We start from the raw sequence: 23,463 nt of genomic DNA on the forward strand, positions 1-23,463 counted from the left end.
GCTGGAGTGATCCAGCAGTGCTCTTGGCACGAGAGACCTGCCGTGCTCCGCTCCTCCTCACCTTGAGGCTGGCTCTGCTTCTTCACAGCCTCTCAGGACACACTGATAAACTCACCAGTTCCTACAGTATCGGTGCTCTGTACACACACCTGCCTATATCTGCAGTGTTTGGCTTGCTGCAAACTCATAACACACTCACTTTTTCCAAACCCTTCCCTCCCTTCCTCCTCCGCATTAACCTGCCATGATGGCGCAATCTGCAGCTGCCCTGAGCAGCGTGAAGACGTTGCTTCAGAGCTGGCTAGAAATGGCACCAGCTCGTGCTCACCAACAGATTATCCCTTAGCTCAGTGTTCAATTTAATGGTTTCCCATTAAAAGCAGCACAGACACAAATCAGGGTGGACCGGTTTGTTTTATACCTTCAGCCGTAATTCACCCCGGCAGGCAGAGCGAGTCTCCATGCATGTAACAGGTCCTTTCCCCTTATCAGAGTGCCGATGGTCAGGTTCTTCCTCTGCACATGGTTAATACAAAGACCACTGGCTCATAAATCTCCTCCGGGAGCAGCAGGTAGTTAAGATCCGATGCAGCAATTCAGAAATGGCAGCTTGGTGGGATGGGATTATTTCTGAGCAAGGGAAGATTCCCTGGCCAAGCTCTCACAGCCCCACAGATGTGATCTTCCCCAACCTCCCTGCTGGTGTTAGTCCTGGAGCATCACGTTATTAGCAGTAATCACAGCAAATGCGCAGTTTTATAATATGTATGTGATGAGATTCAAACAAGAACCAATACTAGGGACTTTGAGGGAAAAAAAGCGTTTCTCCTCCACAGGGAACAGAACCAAATCACGAACATTTCCATTACGGAAGATAAACCCCACCTTGTTCAATTGCCCACATCAGACTCATCCGCTCTAGGCTGCAGCTCAGGTCAAATTTCGACGTGCTGAGCTGCAGCCCTGTCTGGAAATGCAAGCCTCCCCCCCATACCAACTGCAACAATTCACACACAGGACATGGTCCCCAGACCTTGCCAGCTGAGTTGGGAGAAGGAGAGAGGGTCACAAACCTGCTTTTCTTTTTTCTGTATTTTCATTATCATCAAATCTGGGATGAATGTTATTTCTGCAAGACACAACACAGAAAAAAATTCACAATAAAGAGACTGGTGAACCTGAGGTACTCCATCCTTCCACATCACCCCTCCAAGAGGCCGAGCCAACCCCGGTGCTGCTCAGAGCACCCAGTGCCACTCAGAGCAACAAAGCTGCAAGAATGAAATGCTCTCAGGGACAAGCTTGAGAACATCTGCTTTGCTGAGCCACAGCAAGGAGCCCGACCACACATCTCCCCACAGCCCGACCACACATCTCCCCTGGACCCACCAGGCAAGACCAACCTCGCAGTCGCAGTCCCAGCATGAAGTGGCAGACCCGGGGCTAGTGGAGATGCTCTCCACCTCCCCAGAGCCCCAAAACCATCCCAGGCACCTGAGAGACGTGTCGGATGCTGCCAACCCTGCAGCAGCAGAGGGAAGCAGTAAACAAACCAGCCTCTGCCAAGCGGTGATGACAACAATAAGAGCCGTGGAGAGGATGCAGGAGCTTGAGGCTTGAGGCAGGCTATGATCCCTGCTACCAAGGAAGAGTTGCTCAGGGGACCACGACAGGACAAGGAGGGGGAAGAGCCGTGCTGGCAGACACCATCTCCCCAGTGAGCCGCAGCAGCCCTCGGGGCAGTGCTGGGGCAAGTTGCCTCCTCAGGCCTGTGCCCCTGCAGTGCAGGAGGATGCTGCATGAGCAGCACCCACCTCGCAGCCCACAGGAGGAGGGGGGGCTTCAGGCAGAGGTGATTCCCAAGCAACCCCCCCACACCAGGCCTAGCCAGAGGGGCTGCAGTTGCAAGTCCAGCTCTTAGCAGCACCTTAGTGCCAGAGGCAGAACTGCCCGTGTGACCAGGTCCCCGCACTGCCCCCCACCAGACTGCTGCCTCGGCAGCAGACTGCCGAGGGATCTGTGGCAATGCAGCCCTCTGGGGCGAAGACCGTTCCCACAGTCTCCCTGCACCATGGCTCAGCACCCTGCACCCAGTGGCTGTGGTCCGGCTCGGCCAGTGACACCTTTTAACTGGTCTCTCCCTGATGGCCACAGCTCCCTGCAGGCACTGCCAGAGCAGTCATGCCCAAAGGCAGAGACCCAACACCCAGCACACCCTCCACGAGCACCCACGCTCAGGACGGGGCCAACGGGCGAGCAGACACGCACCATTTCTCTGGGGATGGGGTGTAGGTTGGACACTGCCAGATGCAGGAGAAAGCTGGGCTCACCGCTTCCCTCCTGCTGGTGCTGTGTCCGTAGAATGGCCGGGAGTCGCCCAGCCACACGCGGGGTCAGCATCGGAAACGGCACTGATCCCGGGTGGCTGGGACGTTGCTGTAGCTCCCCAGGACGAGCACGCTCACCAGCTGTGACAGTCAAGGGGACACAGTGAGGTTACAGCCCCATGCCCTCCCCACAGCAGCCCCACTGTACCCTCGGCAGAGCTGTTGGGGTTTGCCCAGGCAGTAGATGCTTTTTGGGGAGGTCTGCAGTTGTCTGCTCCCACAGTGCCAGCAACAGGCGCCAAAGAGGCAAGAAGTATTTGACAAGTGTTTTAGACACAAATCCCACAAACACCTGCCTCTCGTTCCCCCACCCCACCCCCACCTCCGTACCACACAAACCCCAGTCCAGGAGCCTCCCTCGCCACCACAGCCGTCAGACCCGCTTGGCCCAAGGGTGCAGCTCGCACCACCACCAGCCTGCAGGGCCCAGCAACCCCCGGCACCCCTGTCATGTCTCCCCTCCCTGGCTCGAGCACCCTGCTAGGCCCAGACCTGACCGAAACCCAGAGCCGTTTCTGCCCTGACCCAGCGCCCCTCTTCCCAAAGGGGACAACCCAATGGGTCCTACAGGTGGGCAGTGCTCAGGCCAGCGCAAGCGGGGACCAATTCTGCACCCCAATGCTGGTCCATGCCTCACGCCCACCACCCCAAGGAGAAGAAGCAAGGGCTTCTAACTCTGACCCTGGCTACCAGCACGTCTCACACATGTCAAGTTTGGTGGCAGTAAGGCAAGGCACCCAGTGCCACCAGCTGAGTGGGGAGGAGTTCGATAGCATCTGTGGACAGGATGACACCGAACTTCTTTCTCATGACTAAGCCTGCCAGTCCCTCCTGTACTCCTCCAAACGTGCCCCAGAAGGGTGCAGAGGACAAGGGGCTAAGCCAGGCTGGAAGATGCGTGCAGCTGCAGCAGTGCTCTCCAGGAAGGATCAGGCGGAAACTTCAGATCGAGCGGCCGCAGCAGCTCAGAACAATCCTGCCGGGCTCCAGCAGAGAGCAGCTCCATCCCAAGGGTTTGCTCAGAGCCAGAAGTGTTGGAGATCTGGGTTCCGTTCACCTTTCACAGAGGCCTGTGGGCTGCAGGAGATTCCAAGGTGCTCAGATTTCCTCTCCTTGCCAGCAGCACGTGACCGTGCTGGCCTTTACCCGGCAGCCCCAACCTGCGCCCAGCAGGTCCCATCAGGGCCCATCCAGTCCCTCTCTGTTCCCAGGGCAGAAGATGCTCTTGCCCTGGCTCTGCTTCCCTTTCACTCACAGATTTTCTTCTGCAGTAATGCAGAAGACGGATCTTGGGCTCTCCAGCCCTTACGGGCACCAGCACTCTCTTCTTGCTCTCTGTTTTCTTTCCATCATCAAAAGGCTGTGAGGTCCCTCAAGCTGCCCCTTCCCCAGAGACCTGGCAAGCCATGGGGTCCCCTCTGTGCTCAGGGAGGTCTTCCTGTCGCCTCCTCGCCCCAAGGACTCGCTCCCTGACACATAACTAAGTGAGCCGCTTGTGACTTGGTAGATACTGAGGTATTTTGCAGGCTAGCCCCAGAACAGAGCTCACACAATGCAAACAACTTCCAGGCCTGCAGGATGAGCCCTGGCACCCGGTGTTACAGCACTAAGGTGCCTGTGCTCGCCTCCAGCAGCCTCCTGCCAACACTGCTGCGGGGACAGCACCAGGACAGGGTCCAGCAGCACCGTCTTCTCCCACGGCGGGAGAGCAGGACGTTGGCAGCTTTCATCCGTGCTCTTCCAGGAGCTACTGCATCTCACCAGCATGGCCCTGGCCACCTCCAGAGCCCAGAGCAGAGACAAAGCCAGCCCCGAGAGAGACTATGAGGGTGTCTGTAGCTTCTGCCTCCACCGCAGCAGAGCCAGGGACCCACGGTGGAGCACATAGGAGCTCTCACTGAGACCCAAGAGACGTCGGGGAAGCAGAAAGGCTCAAACGTTGTCTGCCAGGCAGCAGTTCAGCACCACTTCTAGCAAGCAAAAGCCAAAATACTTTGCTACAAGTTCCTCAGCACCGGGCTGGCCCAGGCTGGAAGTCTCTCATCGTGTGGCCTACAAGAGCATGCTCCTGTCACTCAGCTCTGGGTTTTCAGGGCTTTTGTTTGTTAAAATAAAATAAACATCACACATTGTGGATCACACACATTTAGCAGCTCAGGTCCCATCATGCTCACCACCTTCTGTAGGGTGGTAACACAGGCAGTCGCCAGCAGCTGGACAAGAGGGCCAAAGGATGGCAGGCAGCTTGGTGCCGCAGCACGCAAGCGGCCCGATGCTGCCGCCTCTCCAGAGCCCAGGCAAGGGCTGCTGCACCCCGCTGCCATGAGCCCGAGTGACTCAGTCCCACAGCCCCGGCCTCTGCTCCCACCAGCTGCTGCTTTGGCACCGCTCCGCCTGTTAGTTCACAAGCACCGAATACTCGTACTCGGGCTGGGGTAGGATTCAGAGCACGGGCCAGCAGGACAATGCTCGCAGGCGGGGAAGGGCAGCCAGTGCTATGAGCAAGGCGCTTTAGACCAGCCATGTCTTACTTCACAAGCCTCATGGATGATCTGAGGGCTGGAGCACTTCTCCTATGAGGAGAGGCTGAAAGAGTTGGGGCTGTTCAGCCTGGAGAAGAGAAGGCCCCAGGGAGATCTTATTGCAGCCTTCCAGTACCTAAAGGGGGCCTACAGGAGAGCTGGGGAAGGACTTTTTAGTAGCGCACGTAGTGATAGGACGAGGGGGAATGGCTTTAAACTGGAAAAGGGCAGGTTCAGATTAAACATTAGGAAGAAGTTTTTCACTTTGTGGATGGTGAGGCACTGGAATGGGTTGCCCAGAGAGGTTGTTGAGGCCCCATCCCTGGAGGTGTTCAAGGTCAGGCTGGACATGGCCTTGGGCAACCTGGTCTGCTGGGAGGTGTCCCTGCCTATGGCAAGGGGGTTGGAACTCGATGATCTTCAAGGTCCTTTCCAACCTAAACCATTCTATGATTCTATGATCTCTAGCGGCAGGAGGCCAGACGCAGGCTCTCTGCCGAGACAGCGAGCAGGCAGCTGGTGTACATCGCAGGTCCTGCGCTCCTGCGAGCAGCTGTCCAGAGCAGGGATGTTCCTGGGCTCCCCAGCAGAAAGGAGAGCCGGGATCCTGCTGCCAAAGCAGTCCTCTGTCTGCAGCCTGCCGTTCCCCTTCCTGGGCACCTTTGGACCAGGCTGGGGCAGGGTAGGCTGCCCATTCATAACACCAGTTTTTCCCAGGGAGCACACAAGGATTCACCTGCACACACACGGCTCACAAACAACTTTTACCAAGTTAAAGTTAGTATCGGGGAAGGGTTTTCACAGTTCCCCGAGTGTGGCAGGCTGCAAACCACCCCTGGCTTTAGAGGTTTGCAAGAAGCACGGCAGAAGCCCAGCCACTGGGCTAGCCAAGCCCCAGCTGGCAGCACTGGCACACAGCGATGGAGAAGGAGCTCTTGGCCAGCCCTCTGGCACGCACTGAATGAGCACTGGGATGAGAGGGGACCCTAGGGCACAGGTTCAAGAAAGGACATGGGAGAGCAGAGCATGGCAGGAGGTTTCTCTGTGACCAAAGCAGAGGGGTCACTTTTCGGCACACACCTTTGTTTCTAATCAGACTCACACCCAGGGTGAACTGTGGGAGACCACAGCCGAACCCAGGGAGGCATCTTACACAGCGCCTGCTCCCTTACCGGCAGGAGGAAGCTAACCGGACATGTTCCTCCTCCTCTAAGCAGCAAGGGCTCCCCACAGCTGCAAACAAAGCTGCTCTCACCCTCGGCAGGGAAAGTGCCCAGGGGTCCCCACTGCAGGCCACAGCCCAGGACAAGCTGTGCCCCAAAAGTGCTCGGCACAGGCCACAGCCAGCAAGGGACAGGCAGGAATGGAGCAGGCAGACCCTTCTCTCACCCAGCTCCCTCCCAAAGAGCCAGGGGGAAACATCTACAGGCCTTCCTTCTTCTGTCTGTTCCCAGATACACCACCTTGAGTGTCCCAAGCTCTACACGGGCATCACCTGCTCTATTCACGTCCCACTGCTGGCAAAGCCCAGCTGCTTGGCACAGCGAGAAGTGCCAGGGCCAGGCCAGGCCCAAGGCAGGGCAGTCCCATGCTCAGCGGTGGTCCCAAACCACCAGCAGACAGGTCTTCTCTACGTTCTGTCCTCTTGTTCCAGCTGGCAACAGGCACCCAACAGTACACCTGTGCATTTCCATAGCACTGAAGTCAGTGGATGCATCTGTCTTGATAAAACAAGGTTGGGATACCAGTTAGACCCCGGAGAGAGTTTAACAGAGATACCCACTCTGACCATGTGCAAAGTCATTTGAGTGCAAGAAGAGGCCCAGCAAAGTCCTTGCAGGTGTCAGCAGAGAGCGCTTGGTCTCCTGTCCACACACAGAGCTAGCTGCAGTGAGAGGCCACCCTGTGAGGATGGCAGCACCCCCGGTCCTCGCAGGGCCCTGCTGCAGCTTCTGGGCTGCTGTGCCATCCTGGGTTGTGGAAGGCTGCGTTAAATTCTGTGTTGGCCAGGGACCAGAGTCACTGCGGCCAGTTGTGAATCCATGCACCAGGGAAGCTGGGGCTTTTAACACGTTGTATTGTTCATAATCCTGTGGAGCAAGCATGTTCTGCCATCACCTCTTAGGGGACAAACTGGAGAGGAGGAAAGGGACATGTTTATGTCTGCACGGTGCTGTGGTCTGCTTTTGCCTGCTGCATCCAGAGCATCTTGCCTGGCCTCAGAGCCAGGAACTAGTCCAGCATCCTGAAGGGAAACATGCCACCTGCTTGGGAGCACCACCACACTGGCATGCGGATATATACATTGAGAACCCCATTTAACTAGCCATTTCCATGCTAATTAAGTATTTGCAGATTAAAGAGAAACTCTAATCTCAAATGAAACAGCCCAATTTTCTAAATGAGCTTATGGTTTTCATATGGAGATCAACATGTTTCCACTAGCACATCATGCAAGCGCTCCAGGCTACTAGATTCAGCTTTATTGCCACTGTCACAAGTGGGGAGTTTTTATTCTCCATGCTCAAGTCTTTATGCCTTTTTAACCCAAGATAATTGACGCGCGTCCCACACCAGCGCGGTCACCAGTGCTTTCGGCTGTCACAGACAAAGGCAAGTCCTCCTTCATAAGATTGTGGTACTACCTCCGCTGAAACCCCGCGGCACCAGGCACTGCACACAAGCGGAGAGCACACCAACATGCCACACCGTGCTGGAAGACTGACCACGGGCTCGGGAACTGTCTTCTTTCATTTCAAGAGACAAGCAAAGCAGTGCTGAAAGCTGTGTTTTGTCCCTCTACATGAGCAGACCAACTCACTGTGGCACGGCCTCTACAAAGCATCTGCTGCTAGCAGTGACGTTTCCAGTTACACAACTTGGGGCACATCAGGCTACTATCCTCCTCTCTTGGATTTATTTTTATTATTCCAAATGCGCAAGACATCCCTACACCAGACCAAGTCCACACCATGCCAGTATTTCCTGTTGCTCCTGCCTGGGCTCCTCCAGGAGCTGCAGCATCTGTGCACAACCCAAAGACGTTATCAGAAATTCCACATCTGAGCCAATACCAACCCAAGAACAAGCAGTGACCATGTGCTCTTCCCCTTCTACCAGCCTTCCTACAAGAGTGGCCAAGCTTTCCTCTGCAGCTGGAGGATTAATTATCCCAGTTCAGAGGCTGAGGCTCGCTAACATATGGCTTGCGTGCTCCCAGAATCCTGTGGACACGCACAGCGCTCCCACCACACAGCCCCAAACACCAGTCCTGCAAGCACAAACACATACAAGCGTTCTGTGAAAGCAACCACAGCTCACTGCGGGGAACGATCATCTCTCATTTGTACACAAAGCTGCATCAGTGCACGTCCCTGTGGAGTGGTTCATCTCTGTTTTCCTTCAAATGGGAGAAGCTTTTCTCAAGACAATCTTCAGGTGGAGGAGAAAAAGGGGCATTGAAAATGAGCTGAGAGTAAAGGCAAGGAAAAGCTGCAGTGGCCCAGACTAGTCAACCTGTAAAGAGACAGGTCTTCTCCAGGGCTAGAGGACAACTTTTAACATGCGTTTCAGAAACACACTAGCCAAGTTTGGGGGAGGAGGTCAACATATGAAGGAAAAAGAATAAAGCTCTACAGTGGTAACAGCGATAGACCCAAAGGCATGTGTGAGCTAGTCCATCTTGGCCTGGATTAGCCACAGCGCTTGCAGGGTGTCGAAGCTGAAGCCTATGAAGCACAAGACCCTTGGCCATGGTGTGCTGCCCAGCACCCATGCAGCATGTTAACTCATCCGTGTTAGCAGAGACAAAGGAAAACAACATCTTGACACCACAGCCACCAGGAGAGGCTGTGTGCTAGTACTGCCTTTCTGCCATATCACAGACAGTCCTGCACAGCCCCAGGGTCTGCCTAGGACAAAGCCATCACCAGTGGGTCCTCAATGAGGATGCTTTTCCAGGTCATGCCTGATGGAAAGACAGACTGCTGTTGCCTACATCCTGCAGCATGTCAGAAGTAGAGGAGGGTCCTGGCACAAAAGCCAAAGTGCCTTTCCAAACTTTCCACCATACAACATGTCTCCACACCAGAGCATCCAGTCTCTTGCTTGCTCAACACCATCTGCTGAAAGTCTAGCTCTGAGCAAACAATATGCACACTTGTGCACTCACCCTCAAGTGCAATCTGTGACTGATGCACAAGCTGGACAACATAAGCCGAGCACTGAGGGCTCCATTTGTACATGCAGACTAGGAAACACTCACTCCTGCACCCGGCTGGCAGAGAGCCACCGAGGGGAATGGAGAAGCACCTGGGGAAAGCAGAGCCAGGAGATATTCTGGAGCAGCAGGTACACCCTTCTGTACACGGTGGGAGCAGGTACCAAGTCTCCAGCACCCAAGGAGTCCTAGATTCATCCCTGAGCACAGAAGAAAATGCAAACCCCAAGCTAATGCAAACCCCAAGTGCAGGATCCTGGCAAGCAAGACTCACAGCTGGTAGGACCAGCTTGCTCAAGAGAGCCAGCCACAGCAGATCCTCCAGGTCCCACTCTGCCCAGCTGCCTGCAGTACCTTCCTATTACTGTTCTGGGTACCCCACAGGTCCCCCCCAGCACCCCAGGGCAGAGTGCACTTCTGCAAACACAATGGCGAGCTGAGGGTGTCCAGGGCACCCTCTGCAGTCTCCCACATGCCAGGCAAGGATTTTACAGCTACGCAGGCAACACATCTTCCTGGCTCGTAAAAAGCTCTGAAGCATGGAAATGAAGTGGTAGGTGGTCAGACAATACCTTGACAGGATCAAACCACCTCAGGGAGGCAAATTCACATGGGCTGCAGTTCTCCCCACATCTTCCTCTGCTGTTTTAAACCACCACATTCCCTTGAAACTCACTGCCCAGCTGCCGTTCCAGCCTGGGTGCGCATTCCCTCTCCCCAGACATCTTCCGACAGCCAAGCCATGGCATCGTTTAACATCAAAACTCCTGTTGGGGCCATCCATATGTCACACAGCATGTCCCTGCTTCTCTGTGCTTTGGAGAGCCTCCTATTGCAGCCCTCTCCTGAGCTCCCATGAGGGCCTGTGCTGGAACTGGAAGCTTGGCTTTCTCCATCTATCTTGCTTCTCTCTTCATATTATATTATATTTATATCCTGTGTAGGGGGCTAAAAAGAGCAGGCAGGCTCTGGAAAACCAGGAGGAATGCCGCATGCAGCTGGACCCCAGCTCTCTGCCGCTGCCCTGCATGCCTAGGGCTGTGCTTTGAGGAAGCCCGGCCTGAAGTCAGAGGACTGAAGCTGAAAATAATACGGCACTCATCCTTTCCGTACTCAACCCCCAGCAAAATCCAAGACAAAACTCTGCTTGGGGTGATCAGCAATTTCACGGCACATCCGATGCTTGCAAGAGTTGGCAGGACTGAGAGCAAATGGGGCAAATTCAGGAGGCTGGGGAAGGCTCAGGGAATTCTGTACCAGTTCAGCAAGGAAGAGCTCCTCTCCAGATCTGTCTGTCCAGCACACGGGACACTGGGACCCTGACCAGCACGTCACTGCAGCTTGCTTCAGAGCACATTGCCCAGAGCAGGTCATCAGCCAGTCCCCAGCAGCCATCCCCACCAGGAATAGCTTCCAGCCTTTTTTCTCCAACCGTGCTGAGCCATCCCCCAGTGAGAAACTGTCCCTGGCTCTTTTACTAAGCCTCCGGAACCGCATCGCTGGCCACGCTGTCCGCCCAGAGCAGGGGCCAGCCCCAGAGAACATTTCACAGCCCCTCTGCGAGTCTGACCCACCTGGAGGAGCTACTGCAAGGTCAGGCTGACCCACAGACTTTGTTCTCAGGCCGACATCCACCTCAAGAACTCAACATGTCCTAAATATCACTTGAAGTGATATTTATGACGGGATACCAGTGATGTTGAAGTCCCCAAGCCAACAGCAGGGCTGGGTGACAAGCATCTGTGGCAGAACCCTCCGAGCGTATCCCAGTGTCCCCACGGGCACCCACCCACAGCATCTCCTGTGCAGCCATTGCGACGGCGTGTGAGGCCCATAGAGAAACCCTGCAACGCCGCTGCGACCACAAGGCTATAAGAAATGTTGCAAGTCACAGTGCTGGAAGCAGGAAATCTAGAAGACAAACTGCCACAGGACACCAAAGAATTCTTAGCATGTGGTTTTCAAAAATACTTACAATACTAACTCGCCTGCAACTGGTAAACAGTGTTAAAACAAGCAGCCCTTCAGGGTCCCCCTTTACCCACCAAATAGATCTCAGATAACCTCAGACATATCCCAGAGCAGTCTCAAAGTCACGACCCAAAGAAGTCCCCCAATTTAATGGGATAAGCATATTTTTGGCTGGGTTTTGAAACTCTGAAGACAACAAAGTCTCAATGTTCTCTAACATTAATTTCATTTACATACTGCATAGCTAGTGGTCTGTAACCGCAGCAAGCAGCATTGTTCTGCTGCTTCAGTCTGTCTGGGAAGATGTTTACTGCAACACACACCTCCCAGCCTGCAGGCTACAAGCAACCAGGAGGGAAATCCTGATGCAGCGGCTAGGGGTGCACGAAGCTCCCAGACAGATACTAGCCATGTGTCAGCACCTTGCTTCCAAAAGGGATGGTGTTTAATATTACCGCAGGAGAATAAATTATTTCTAATACTCATCACCTTGTGTGATGGCGACAGCGAGCTCTGCGTGAAGGTCGCTCATACATCCAGCTCATTTTGGGAACTGCAGGTCTTCGGGCAGCGTGGAGGAGCCTGCACATGTGGGAACATGCTCCGCAGGAGCAAGCCCCACCATGGGAAGCCCAGCACTGAGGGCTGTCAACGGGGCACCGCTGGAGCCGACTGCTCACCAGGCGACAGCTCACAGTCTGGGATATTGTGTGCTCCTTCCAGAATCCAGCCTGGGTTTCAGGGGCGCACAGCCCCCAACCCAGGTCCCTGCCCAGGCCAGCTGTTAGCTCCAAGAATAGCTCAGATCAGCTGCAGAGGATCAAATAATTGCCCCAGGGATGGGGAGCACCAACTATTTTCAGCTTTCTGGCAGCATTGCTGGGCAAGGGGAGAGCAATCCCGGGGGGACGCAGAGTGCTAGCCCCCAGCCCAGCAGGATGAAGAGCCTGCTGTTTGTTACGCTCTTCCACGGTCTTGTTGTTTCCAAGAAAAAGAAAGGGTTTCAAAGAGGGTTAAACCTCAGACTTGCTTTTTTGAAACAATTTTCCAGACTCAGAGGCTGCAGTTTCACACCAGGAAAATATAAAATATGCAGATTTTCCACCAGAGGCACAATCCTGACATCTACCTGCCCTCCCAGAGCGGCAGAGAGCGGCTTCTCCGCAGGCTGCTGCGCGCCAGCCCCGGCGCAAGGGACACGCAGCACTGCTGACCATGCTCCGAGGGGCAGCCTGGGCCAGAGCTGGTCAGTGTTCATACCCCTCATCACAGGCACTCTGCAATCTCTGCTTGGCTCCTTTTCTGTGAAATCTTTGCAGGTCACCTTTAAAAGCCACATGAGAGCCCTTTACAGGCTGCAAAATTAGTTGTGCCCATAAAGACGTTTATGGCAGCATGTGATGCCAGCTCTGGGGCACTACTGCCTCCAGGCCTGGGCAGCAGCAACAGCACCTACTCCCCACCCCACAGACCAGCACCTCTCCCCCCACCCAGGAGTCTGCGGTCTGGGGTGCACTTCCACCACACTACCTCATATCTGAAGAGGATATTTAAAGGACACTGAGAGAAGCACTCAAAAGCCTGAAAATCCTACAATGAAGGTTGCACAAGAACTATTAATTCAACTTCTGTAGGCGGCTGTTCCACGGGAAAAGCCTTGCCCACCAATGCTGCATGCTAGCAGCAGTGCCAGAATCCAAATCCAAAGCCTGAATCCAGAACTGGGAAGGAGCAGCCAGTCTGTGCTAGCATCCGCATCCTTCATCGGCCCCGCAGGCAGGAGAAGGCTCGGCTGCTGCCATCGCCCAAGAGCGAATGAGGAGGAAGGGGAGAAGGGAAGCGAGCTAATGTTGCACAATCTCTGTCCGACCACTCAACTTTGAAATAGCAGTTTTCTGACTAAATAAAAAAAAAAAAAAAATCCACAAATTTTCACATAAAACGTTAAGGTACCAGGAAAGGAACCCCAGTGAACATCAACTCTGCTCTGTGTTACCAGCAAGCCTGAGGAACAGGACCTCCAGGTGCACAGGCCAGCCACGGGGAGTGGGGCTGGAAAATCACTGCCAAAGCCAAGTGGGAACTGCCAAAACACCTGGCCTGGGAGAAGACTCATCTGGCAGCCCTTGTCTGGGGTTCAGATGTAAAATTGAGGTTAGGGTTGAGAGAAAGACAAAAGCTGCAGTTCAAGACGGGCTGGAAAGGGCCCACTAGAAGGAAGTGGGGGCTGCCAGAAGACCTGGGCTTACAGAAACCTTCCACAAGGATGACCTTGTCCAGTATTTAGCCATAAGATTAAGGTTGGGATAACGCTGAGACAAATTCAGAGCTGCAGCTAGAGTGGGGCTGCAAAGGGGCTGCAAAAGTACCCAGCAGCTGCCAAGAGACCTGGGCTGGGAGAAATCACTGGTCCAGGTAATCAGTAGGAGACTTCTCTACGGCTTCCCAGGAAAATCAGGGTTATGGCAAAGAAAAAGAAAACGCAGAGGTCCAGCAGCAGCAGGGCAAGGGAGGGCTCGCCCGAGCAAAGCAGGGGCTGCAAGAGGCCTCACCTGGGAGAAAACCTTCATCGAGGAAATAGCTGGGGGGCTTAGCTAAGGCTCAGCTGGAAAACTGGGGTTAGGGTTCAGAGAAAATCTAGAGCTCACATGGGGCTGGGAAGGGACTGCCAAAAGGAAGAGGGGCTGCCAAGAGGGCTGGGCTGGGAAATGGCTTGGAGGAATCCCCTACAGCTCAGCTGGAAAATAGCTCCTCGGGTAGGGGTCTGGGCGGAAAGGAAAGGTTACGCTCGCTGTTGGGGTGGGGCTGGAAAAGCGCTGCCGAGAGACCTGCAGTGGGAGACACCTTTGCTCGGGATATGGCTGGGGGGCCCCTTCCTGACGGCCCAGCAGGCAAACGAGGGCTCGGGCTGAGAAGCAGAAAGGCTGGTGTTACTGCTGGAGCAAAGCTGGAAAGGTGCTGTCAAAGGTAAGCGAGGGCTGTCCAGAGTCCCAGGCTGAGAGAAAGCTTTGGTATGAGCAGTGCGTTAGGGGTCTTCCCTACAGTTCTTCCCTAAGAGTTAGGGTTGATGGGAAGAGAGAGCTTACAGCTGAGTCTGGGCCGGGTCAAAGTTTTCACCCGGGCAATTGCTGTTGGGCCTTTTCTATTGCTCTGTGGGAAGATAAGAGCTCGAGCCAGGGTTAGGTTTAGGGCTGAGAGAAAGCCTAGAGCTGCAGCTGGACGGGGGCTGGAAAGGGGCTGCCAAGAGACCTGGGCTGGGAGAACACTTTCATCTGGGTTTCCACGTCTAAGGCTCAGATGGAAAGTGGGAAGTAGGGTTAAGGCTGACAGAAAGCAAAAGCCTAGGGTTTCAGTTGGAACAGGGTTAGAAATGGGCTGCCAGGGATTATTTTAGGTTGCCAAGAGACCTTGGCTGGGAATCATCTTTTGTACGGCAGGTCTTGTCAAAAGGTTCAGCTATAAAATTAGGGTTAGGGTAACACTGATGGAAAGAGAAAGCCTAGAGATGCAATTAGAGCACAGATGGAAACAGGCTGCCAAAGCAAAGCGGGGGCCTGCAAAGACAGTGGGGCTTAGAGAAACCGTTGGTCTGGAACATGGCTCAACAGCCTTCTCTACAGGTTCCCCCGAAAAGGGGGAGTCAGGGTTGAGAGAAAGCCTGGAGCTGCAGACAGAGCGGGGCTGAAAAGCGGCTGCCAAAAGGAAACGGCCAGGAGATCTGCACTAGAAGTCTCTGGTCTGCAACACGGCTTCAGGGCCACGTCTACCCATTCTCAAGCAAATGAAGGCTAGGGATAGGTCTGAAGCTGGTGCTGTTGGAGCGGGGCTAGAAGGTGGCTGCCAAGAGACTTGGAATGGGAGAAACTTTTACCCGTGCAATGCCTGTGGGTCCTTGTCTAAGGCTCAGCATGAGAATAAGGACTAGGTTTGAGAGAAAGACAACTTCTCCATTTAAGGTAACACAAAGACAGTTGCGGCAACAGGCTTCTGCCCTCCTCCATTCAGGTGCAAAGGGAATAGCACTCAGTGACAAACAGCATTTTTTTTTAAATCAAATGTTTGTTTTCAGAGGCTGGTGCTTCGCTGAGGCTGGCTGAATTTTTACAAGGACAGGTAAAAGATCAAATTTTGCCTTTTTCTGTAACCTCTTCCTCAAAAACAACATCCATTCTTGTTGAAACCTTACAAAAAAAGCCAGCCTGAGGCACTGCAAAGATTTGCACTGCAAAACAGGGAGAACTAGGCAAGGATTATTCCGACTGTGCAGAGGAGCTTCATCACAGAGAGCACCAACACCACCTAAGATTGAATTACATTAAAACATATCTTGCGGGAACGAGCTGTAATTAGACTGGCCCACAAGTCTGACGGTCTCCACAGCCAACGAGCTGCGAACGTAGCATGTGTTAACAAGCAGAAGAGGACTATGCCCACAGGTTACGTATTCCAAGAGCAGGCAACTGGATGAGCCTGCACCATCCAAGCTGCCCTCAGTTGACGTCCTACTTGCCTTGTAGGAGACTCTGCTGGTGGGCCCTCACATCTGAAACTCCAGATGATTTTGCAGTGCATCCCCCCAAAAAGGCTAGGCTAATATAAGCTCATTGATCACTGAGATACCGGGCAAAAAGGTGTCCTCCATGTAGTAAAATACACACACAGGTGAGGATCAGCCAAACAGGGCCACTGCTCGGGGTCCCAAGAGGACAAGCGCTTTGGTGGAAGGGTGCAGGGGATGAAGTTTTGGTTCAGTTCTGGGCCCCTCCCTACAAAAAGACATCAAGGTGCTTGGAGTGCACCCAAAGAAGAGCAATGAAGCTGGTGAGGGGTCTGGAGCACAAGTCCCATGAGGAACAGCTGAGGGAACAGGGGTTGTTTAGCCTGGAGAAAAGGAGGCTGAGGGGAGACCTTATCGCTCTCTACAGCTTCCTGAAAGGAGGGGGTAGCGGGGGGGGGTCATTCTCTTTTCCCAAGTAACAAGTAATAGGACAAGAGGAAACAGCCTCAAATTGTGCCAGGGGAGGTTTAGATTGGGTATTTGGAAAAAATTATTCACAGTGTTGTCAAGCATTGGAACAGGCTGCCCAGGGAAGGAGTTGAGCCACCATCCCCGGAAGTATTTAAAAGACATGTAGATGTGGGGTTTAGGGACATGGTTTAGTGGTGGACTTGGTAGTGTTAGGTTTACAATTGGAGTCAATGATCTTTTCCGACCTAAATGATTCTATGGTTCACAAAAACTGGGAACAGTCCCCAAAACCAGTAAGGCACATGGCACCGTCAGGGGCTGCCCCATCTTTCCCTTGGGGACACATCCAGCCTTGCCTCGGCCCTTCCCTCTCCCCAGCTCCTGCGCCTGCTCCCAAGATACCCACACAGCAAGGATGGGCCCCACAGATGACTTCAGACATACAAGGCAGAATCCCTGAGTGCAGGCTGGCATTCCCCTATTGCAGACTTCCACCAATATCCCTTCTGCGTCCCAACAGGAGCAGATGCTCCAACAGCCCCTCAGTCACGGACACACCAAGGCACTCCAGAAAGAAAGTTTTATTCAGAGCCTTTATCCAAAGAGCAACTTTCATTTCCTGCAGGGAAACCACATCTGCAGCACGGTGAGGATGGTGGGAGCCAGCGGCTCTGAACGCAGTCCTGCTTTTGCTTTGCCGTCACTTCCCAGCTCCATTCCCCTGAATACTATCTTCACTCCCTGCCCTCCCCTCTCCGCCTGACCACCCCCGTGCACCCAGGCCCCTCGCCCCATGGCACTGCTGTACCTGCCACAGCTGCAGCTCAGAAGGTCCCCCCGAGGCCAGCTCAGCCCCAGCCTGCCAGCAGCAGAGAGGCACCGGAGCTGCCTCGGGGCAGGCCTGAGCACAGCCCTGCCCGTTCCCGCAGGCTTGTCAGCAACAGTCAAAAGGGCTACAAACACAGGCAAAGCAGAGGCCTAAGCATCTGCAGAAACTAATGGCATTTGCCCAAGAAAGCTCCTTATTCAGCATGGCAGCACGGATGAGAATTTTTTTACTTTATTAGAGCACATCCCTGCAGTACAGTGCCATGTTCAGCTGCCTGAGAGAAGCAGGTGGATTCCTTCTTCAAAGGGGAAAAAGAACAGATTTTATCTGTAGAAATAAGCTGCAGCCAGAAAACAATGTGTGCTGTTAAAACAAAAATCAACACCCAACTGTTAGGTCCTTAGAGATTGTCGATCCTCTGCAGAAGGATGAACAAAAGGGGCATGTGGCTTTCTCCACGGGAAGAACGAAGCACAACAGGAGCTGGGATTCAAAGAGTAATCAGTGCTCACAAGCCACCTCTCCAAGGACAAGGGGCACCCACAGGTGCACGCAGACATCTCCACCTATATGCCAGAAACACTGCTGATAATACACTCGGAAAACCTGTGCTCTTTCTTTTCACTTTCTTAGTAGGAATTCTGCACCAAAGCACCTCCAAAGCTGCCGCAGCAAAGAGCAGAAACAGGCAGCAGCCTTGGGCTGCAGCCACAGGCACCATGAACGGTCACTTGTAAGTTGACATGTGCCACTACACGATACATTTCGATTCTGATTTTCAGACCACAGGTGTGGCAAACAGTCACTGACACAACCAAGCCACTCAGCACCCCGCGCATGCACACCACATCTCAATGAAGTGATAAAAATCCAGCAAAGAGTTTGCTTCTCAGCAGGTCTCTGGGACACTTGGGTCCCAGGCCAGGAGCGAGAGACCCTGACACCTGCGCTTGAAGCAAAGCAAGCTGGGTCCAGCGGGAGCATGGTCTGCCTCGCACCACAGCTGAGGTGAGGAACCACTCCAGCAACTACTTTTGGTCCAAGGTGACGGCACACTGCCAACCAGGAGCACAGAGTGACACTGAAGGCTCACAAAGCTCTTGAAACACTCTGAAAACACAACTTGGGGTCCATGCCTCAGCTGTCCACCCTCACCAGGAGCTAAAAGCCAGCATTTAGAGATTAGCAGTTTTCCCAGTCGCTTTACCTACATAGCGGACTGGAAGATGAACTCATTCTGTGGTTCAAAGACATTCAAGGGGAATAGGAGTGCCATACTTCAGGCTGGAGTCCCCTCTGCTTCTTACAAACCAGAGAAGTCCTCTAGAACAGTATACCTGGCTCCACACACTCTCACTCATCCCTCAAACCAGCTGGCACTGGCCCCACTAGAGATGCACACTCTCCGGGCTGACATGGTCTGCCAGCCGTGCTCCCCGCAGCCCCAGGGACCCCTTCCAGGCACAGGGGCAGCACCAGGCACAGCACAGCAGGCGCGGGCCCCGGGGAGGTGCCAAGGACAGGGTCTCACCGCAAGCACCTCCTTTGAGATAGAGGCATCAAGAAGTGTCAGACCTCCATCTGTCAGCAGACTTTTGGTGACGCTTCCTTCCAGATGAGGGGTGCAAGCCTCGCTCACATCCTCAACATCACGTGGCCTTTCTCTCTCCTCCCTCATACAGTTTTGATTACAGAAAGGATCCCTTGAAAATACAGATCCCAAACAGGCACAGCACTTAGCATGCAGCCCCAAAGGACAAGGAGGAAGGTGGGGAGATAAAGAAGAGAGGAGAACTGCACAGCCATGGCATGAAATTACTGATTTTCAGACAAGCAGGTCTGCTCTGCTGAAGCACCTCAGGAAGTGCTGCATTTCCACAGTGTTTGGGCACAGCTTGAAGGAAAAGAGATCAGTCAGGGGTGCTGGGCCCAAACCTGCTGCCCAGGCCTGCAGGCCAGCAGCGAGCCAGGCTCATGGACCACAGCTAGCCCAGGTGGAGCCAGTGAGGCTCAGCACACCCTTGCTGTTCTGGTACCAGAAGATGTGCTAACCTGCCCTGAGAAAGGCTGGCAGAGGTCAAAGTACAGCCTGATGAGAAGATTCAGATCTCTCTAGAGTGGGATCCAGCGCTCCCAGCAGCACAGAGCTGCAGGCAGCTCCCACAGCCGCAGCACGTGGACCCTGCTCAGCCCTTCCAAACACAAGGCAGCAACAAAGGGCAGCAGTCAGTGGGCAACCAAGAGCTTTCAGAAGGCTGTCTCACAAGTAAAGGGCCCTGGTCTTGCTTTTCGCCCCATACCACCAACCCCTATCCCAGTCCCAGCAGCTCTCCTTGCGTGCACACACCATTTCAGGGTGGCAGGGACATGCCCACTGCCTCACACAAGCTGCAGAAGCAGCTCTTTGCAGGGAAGTGGTGCTGCTCCAGCCCTGGCAGCTTGAGAGCTGCTCTGCTCCCCACCGCCTGCTGTCCTCGTGGCAACAGCCCTTGGCTCAAACATGGAGGAGCAGTGTCTCATGCCTGACAACAAACCTTGCGGCCTTGAGGAATAGGGAGACTAGTCAGTAGCCGTTCCCTACCATGCAGGGATGACATCGAGCCACATCATTTTGGTATCAGGGTCAGGCATCACGTGAAACCCTTCAGGCCTTTGCAGAGCTGAGGCATTAATACTGCTGCTCCAGCAGGAACTCACACAGCCCTGGTACTTCGCACTGGTCAGAGGCACAGGAATAGCATCAGCACCTCACGGTGTACCCCATCCCACAGCCTGGAGAGCCTCCTGCATCAGCACACTGACAGGAGCATGTCGGGCCAAGCTGGATCAGTGTGCTGGGGGTAAGGGACGAGCCTGGCAAGCAAACACAGACTGTTCCCAAAGGAGCAAGGGTGCCTGTGTCTGCTTGAAGACAGCTGGGGGAAATAAGTACTGGCGATTGCTTGCCAAGAGGTTTACTGCATTGCCCTGCTTCTCCTGCCCTGATCACTAACAGCACTATGGAATAGTAGACAATAGGCCAGGACTGATGGGCTCTGGCAGGCTCTCCCAGGCAAGCCGGAGCAGAGGGCCTGGCAGCACCTGCCCATCAGAGGGGCCTCGAGAGCACTCTCCACCCTCAGAAGCTTTGCTGCTGGCAAGGCAGACAGCAAGCCCATGGACAAACACGCATGGCCCAGGCATCAGCCACCCTCCCTACCTGATGCATCCACACCACAGGTGAGCAGCAGGAGAGGACCTACAGGTCCGGCTGGGACAGACTGAGAGCAGAACTTGGAGCCTGCACTGTCCCTCATCCACTTGGCTCAACCAACACCCTTTTCCAAGGCACCAAACAGCAGAAAGAGACATCTGCAGTCCCCTGGTGCTGTTTGGTTCTTGCTACCTTATCAATTCCTGTTTCCAGGCAGGGCTGCGCAGACACGTCTCAGCCAGCAGAGCTACCAGAGCTTGAAGCCTGAGTATCTGTGGTGCAATCCAGAGGGACTCAGGCAACTACATTCCTGTGGGCTGCACAGAGAAGGGGCTCTGCAGAGACATTGCTCTGCCACCGGGCTTAGAGAGGTACTCCTGCTCATTCGGGGAGATCCAGGCAGGGGAGACGAGCACTGACAAGACAACTGCCTGCAAAACACTGAAGGGACAGAGCTAGGGGAGGGAGAAAGAGAAATACAGTGCAAGAGTGACACTTCTCTCCCTGGCTCCTCCCAACCAGCTCTCAGCAAGCTGAATTAGGGAGGGCTGCGTGGCCCAGCAAAGCCAGGATCCTCCGCTGGGCAACCCAGCCGGCTGCTCCTCCACAACACGCTCAGTCACCCGAGAGCTTCTCTGTGGGATACTCGTTGAAAGAGGTCTCCAGCCCCCGTCAGAAGCCACCCGTCTGCAGGCTGTCACGCAAGCAGCCCGGCAGCTCAGAGCCCGGCTGTCTCCGCACAGCCTGCTGCAGCAGGATTTGTTTATGTGTCTGCAGCTGCTCCGTGCATTCGCCATGGGAATCCAAGCTGAAACTCCAGCCGCGTTGAGCGGAGAAGCAGCCTCCCCTCTGCGCAGCCTCACAGCTCGGCGAGCATGCAGAGCCCGGCAGGCAGAGTGCTGCAGGGGGCACGAGCCCCTGGAAACAGGCCTGCCGGAGCGGTGAGCCGCATTCCCAGCCCTCCGCAGTGCCTCCCCCACATCCTGCCTCCAGCCCTCCGCTGGGGGTAGAGAATGCAAATCTTGGGTTGTAATTTTTCCAAGTTAAAAATAACCCGGTAGTTTAGTAAGAGAAGCAGCAGCAGCAGCGAGGCAGGGGGCTGGGGAGCCTGTGAGCTTGCTGCGAGGCAGCTATGGCATACATTTTTCCTTCCCAAGCAGAGGCTATGGAGAGGCAGCCTCCCAGCTCTGCGCACACAGCTACGGACAGCAAGACCCCTTCAGCATCCCAACTGCAGTGGCTCCAGCATACGAAGAGGTCCGAATAATCCAAAGTCAGAGAGCAAAACACCCCTCAGGCAGGTGCACATGTCCCAGGCAGGCAAGGCAGAGCATCACAACGGCCAGCCCCAGGGGAGGCACAGCTGTGCTCCCAGCAATTTTCTGTTCTTAAAATATTTTAATCTTTACAAAAAGAAGGGGGGGAATTAACTGTGTTTTCCATGGGGCCAGGGAGCCAAGAGATCTGCTGATGAGGACATCCAAGTGTACATGCCAGCCAAGACATGCAGCGCCTTCCCAGGACACCCAACTCCACCACCCCACAGGGGAACAGGCAACAAGACTTTGATGGCCAGGCAAGAAATAGCCACAACCTCCTTGCCACTTGCTCCATGGGACAAAGAACATGGCAATACTGCACAGCATTCCCCCTCCAAAAAGCCCGCTCAGCACCAACACTTCTGCTCCCAAGCCCTCCCAGGCAGGCCCTCAGCCCTAAAGCAACAGCCACGTACGTCAGAGAGCCCAGGGAGATACTTGGGACAGTGCCACTGCCTGTGCACAGAGGATGCTCTGTTGGCACCCAACAAGCAAGAGGGCGCACACAGGCTGGATGCAGCCCCCAGTAATGCAGCTTCAGTCAGCTGCACTTCATGACTCTCATGACAAGCTCACGTGGCAAAAACAGCAATAGCTCCTTTTTGGAGAGTTTTCAAATGCAGCTCCTAACCCAAAACCATAACCACAATGACCTTCAGCAGTCATTTCAAAGCCGCCTGGTGCCACAGGGCTGAGAACTGAGGGCTTGCTCAGAGTCCAGCAAGCACAGCAGCAAGCAGCGACCAACAGCAGAAGGGGAGAGAAAGCCACAGAACGGCTGGAAACACCTTCTGTTTTGTTCAGCAACAGCACATCACGAAATGCAAAGGCATGCCTGGCCAGCCAGCATGCGCACAAAGACACAGCACTCCAGCTTGTTGCTAAAGAGAAGGAAACCAGCTCCAAGCTCACCCTAAAATGTATTTCTCTCATCATGTTCCTGGACAACTCAAAATGAGGGGACACACCGCTTCCAAGTGGCACTGGGGGTTGAGAGGTGGCTGTCTGCAGAGTGGGGATGCACCCAAGCATCAGCTGCACCCCCTTCCCCACCATGGGGATGCACCCAGTGTCAGCTACACCCCCTTCCCCACACCATCACCCCGCTGCCCTGACGGGTAGGAGCTGCCAGGAGCAAGATAGGTTTTTCAAGCTTATGTCTGTTGTCTTCTGATCAGCAGGGCAAGAGTCTCACTTGAAACAGTTGCTCACTAGCCTAAGGCAGTGGATTTTAATCCTCGTTATCAGCAAGGCAAAAACCAGCAGAAAAATGAACCAAATCTCTACAGCTCAGTACCTATGCAGACAAGGAAGAGAGAGGGGAGGCAGGCCAAGCCTGCCCGGCCTTGCAGCTGGCACCCAGCAGGCTGGGCTCCCACAGGCGGCCGGCCCACAACCACCCTCAGCAGTGCCGAGGGCCAGGATTTCATGGGTGAGGATGCACCAGTGTGCACAAACACGTGCGGCACTCCTGCTCACGCCGGGGGCCTGCAGCAGCTCCCTGCAGGGCAGCACCCCACCAGCACAATTTGTGTGCCCCGGCAAAAGCATCACTAGCTCAAGCTCCTGTCACATCAGCAAAGCCCGTCACACTGACCTGGCATTTTCCAGACCTCTGCTCCCCATTAAACACAAACGTGCTCTGGTGTGGCATTCAACCCAGGCCACCACCCAGGCCAAATTAACTGCCCTGTCTGCCAAATCTTAACAAGCCATTTCTCCATCACCAGTTTTCCTTCCAAGTTTTCCTTACACTTATTCACCAGCCCCAGCACGTTGACCAGTAAGCCAACAAGGAAGGACATGAATGGGTTGTCCAGGGAACAGACTGTGCCAGTCTGAAGGCCATAAAGCCTTCCTACTTCTCCCATCACACTCCCAGGACTTAACTTCCTACTTTAAATCAAGGGAAAACCCAGTATCTGTATCCATGTGCTGCAGGAGAGTTCCGAGTTGTGCAGGCCTACAGCAGACTGCCACTTCCACAGCTTCCTGCACAGCTCTCCGGCCCCGCTGGTACCCCACTGCGGGCAGGGGCAGACAGCTCGCAGCCT

General features: G+C 54.5%; 1 protein-coding gene across 1 annotated transcript in view; it reads right to left on the bottom strand.

The window, feature by feature from the left end:
- CHD6 (chromodomain helicase DNA binding protein 6) overlaps positions 1 to 23,463 on the bottom strand; it is a gene marked incomplete at its 5' end in the record, with an annotated part of 92,211 nt that overhangs the window by 57,992 nt on the left and 10,756 nt on the right. Inside the window, 1 exon segment of the mRNA XM_082490873.1 lies at positions 1,074 to 1,129. Coding sequence (XP_082346999.1) covers positions 1,074 to 1,129 — 56 coding nt within the window.

The sequence above is a fragment of the Vanellus vanellus genome, assembly GCF_965231255.1.
Source record: "Vanellus vanellus genome assembly, chromosome: 15".
NCBI lineage: Eukaryota > Metazoa > Chordata > Aves > Charadriiformes > Charadriidae > Vanellus > Vanellus vanellus.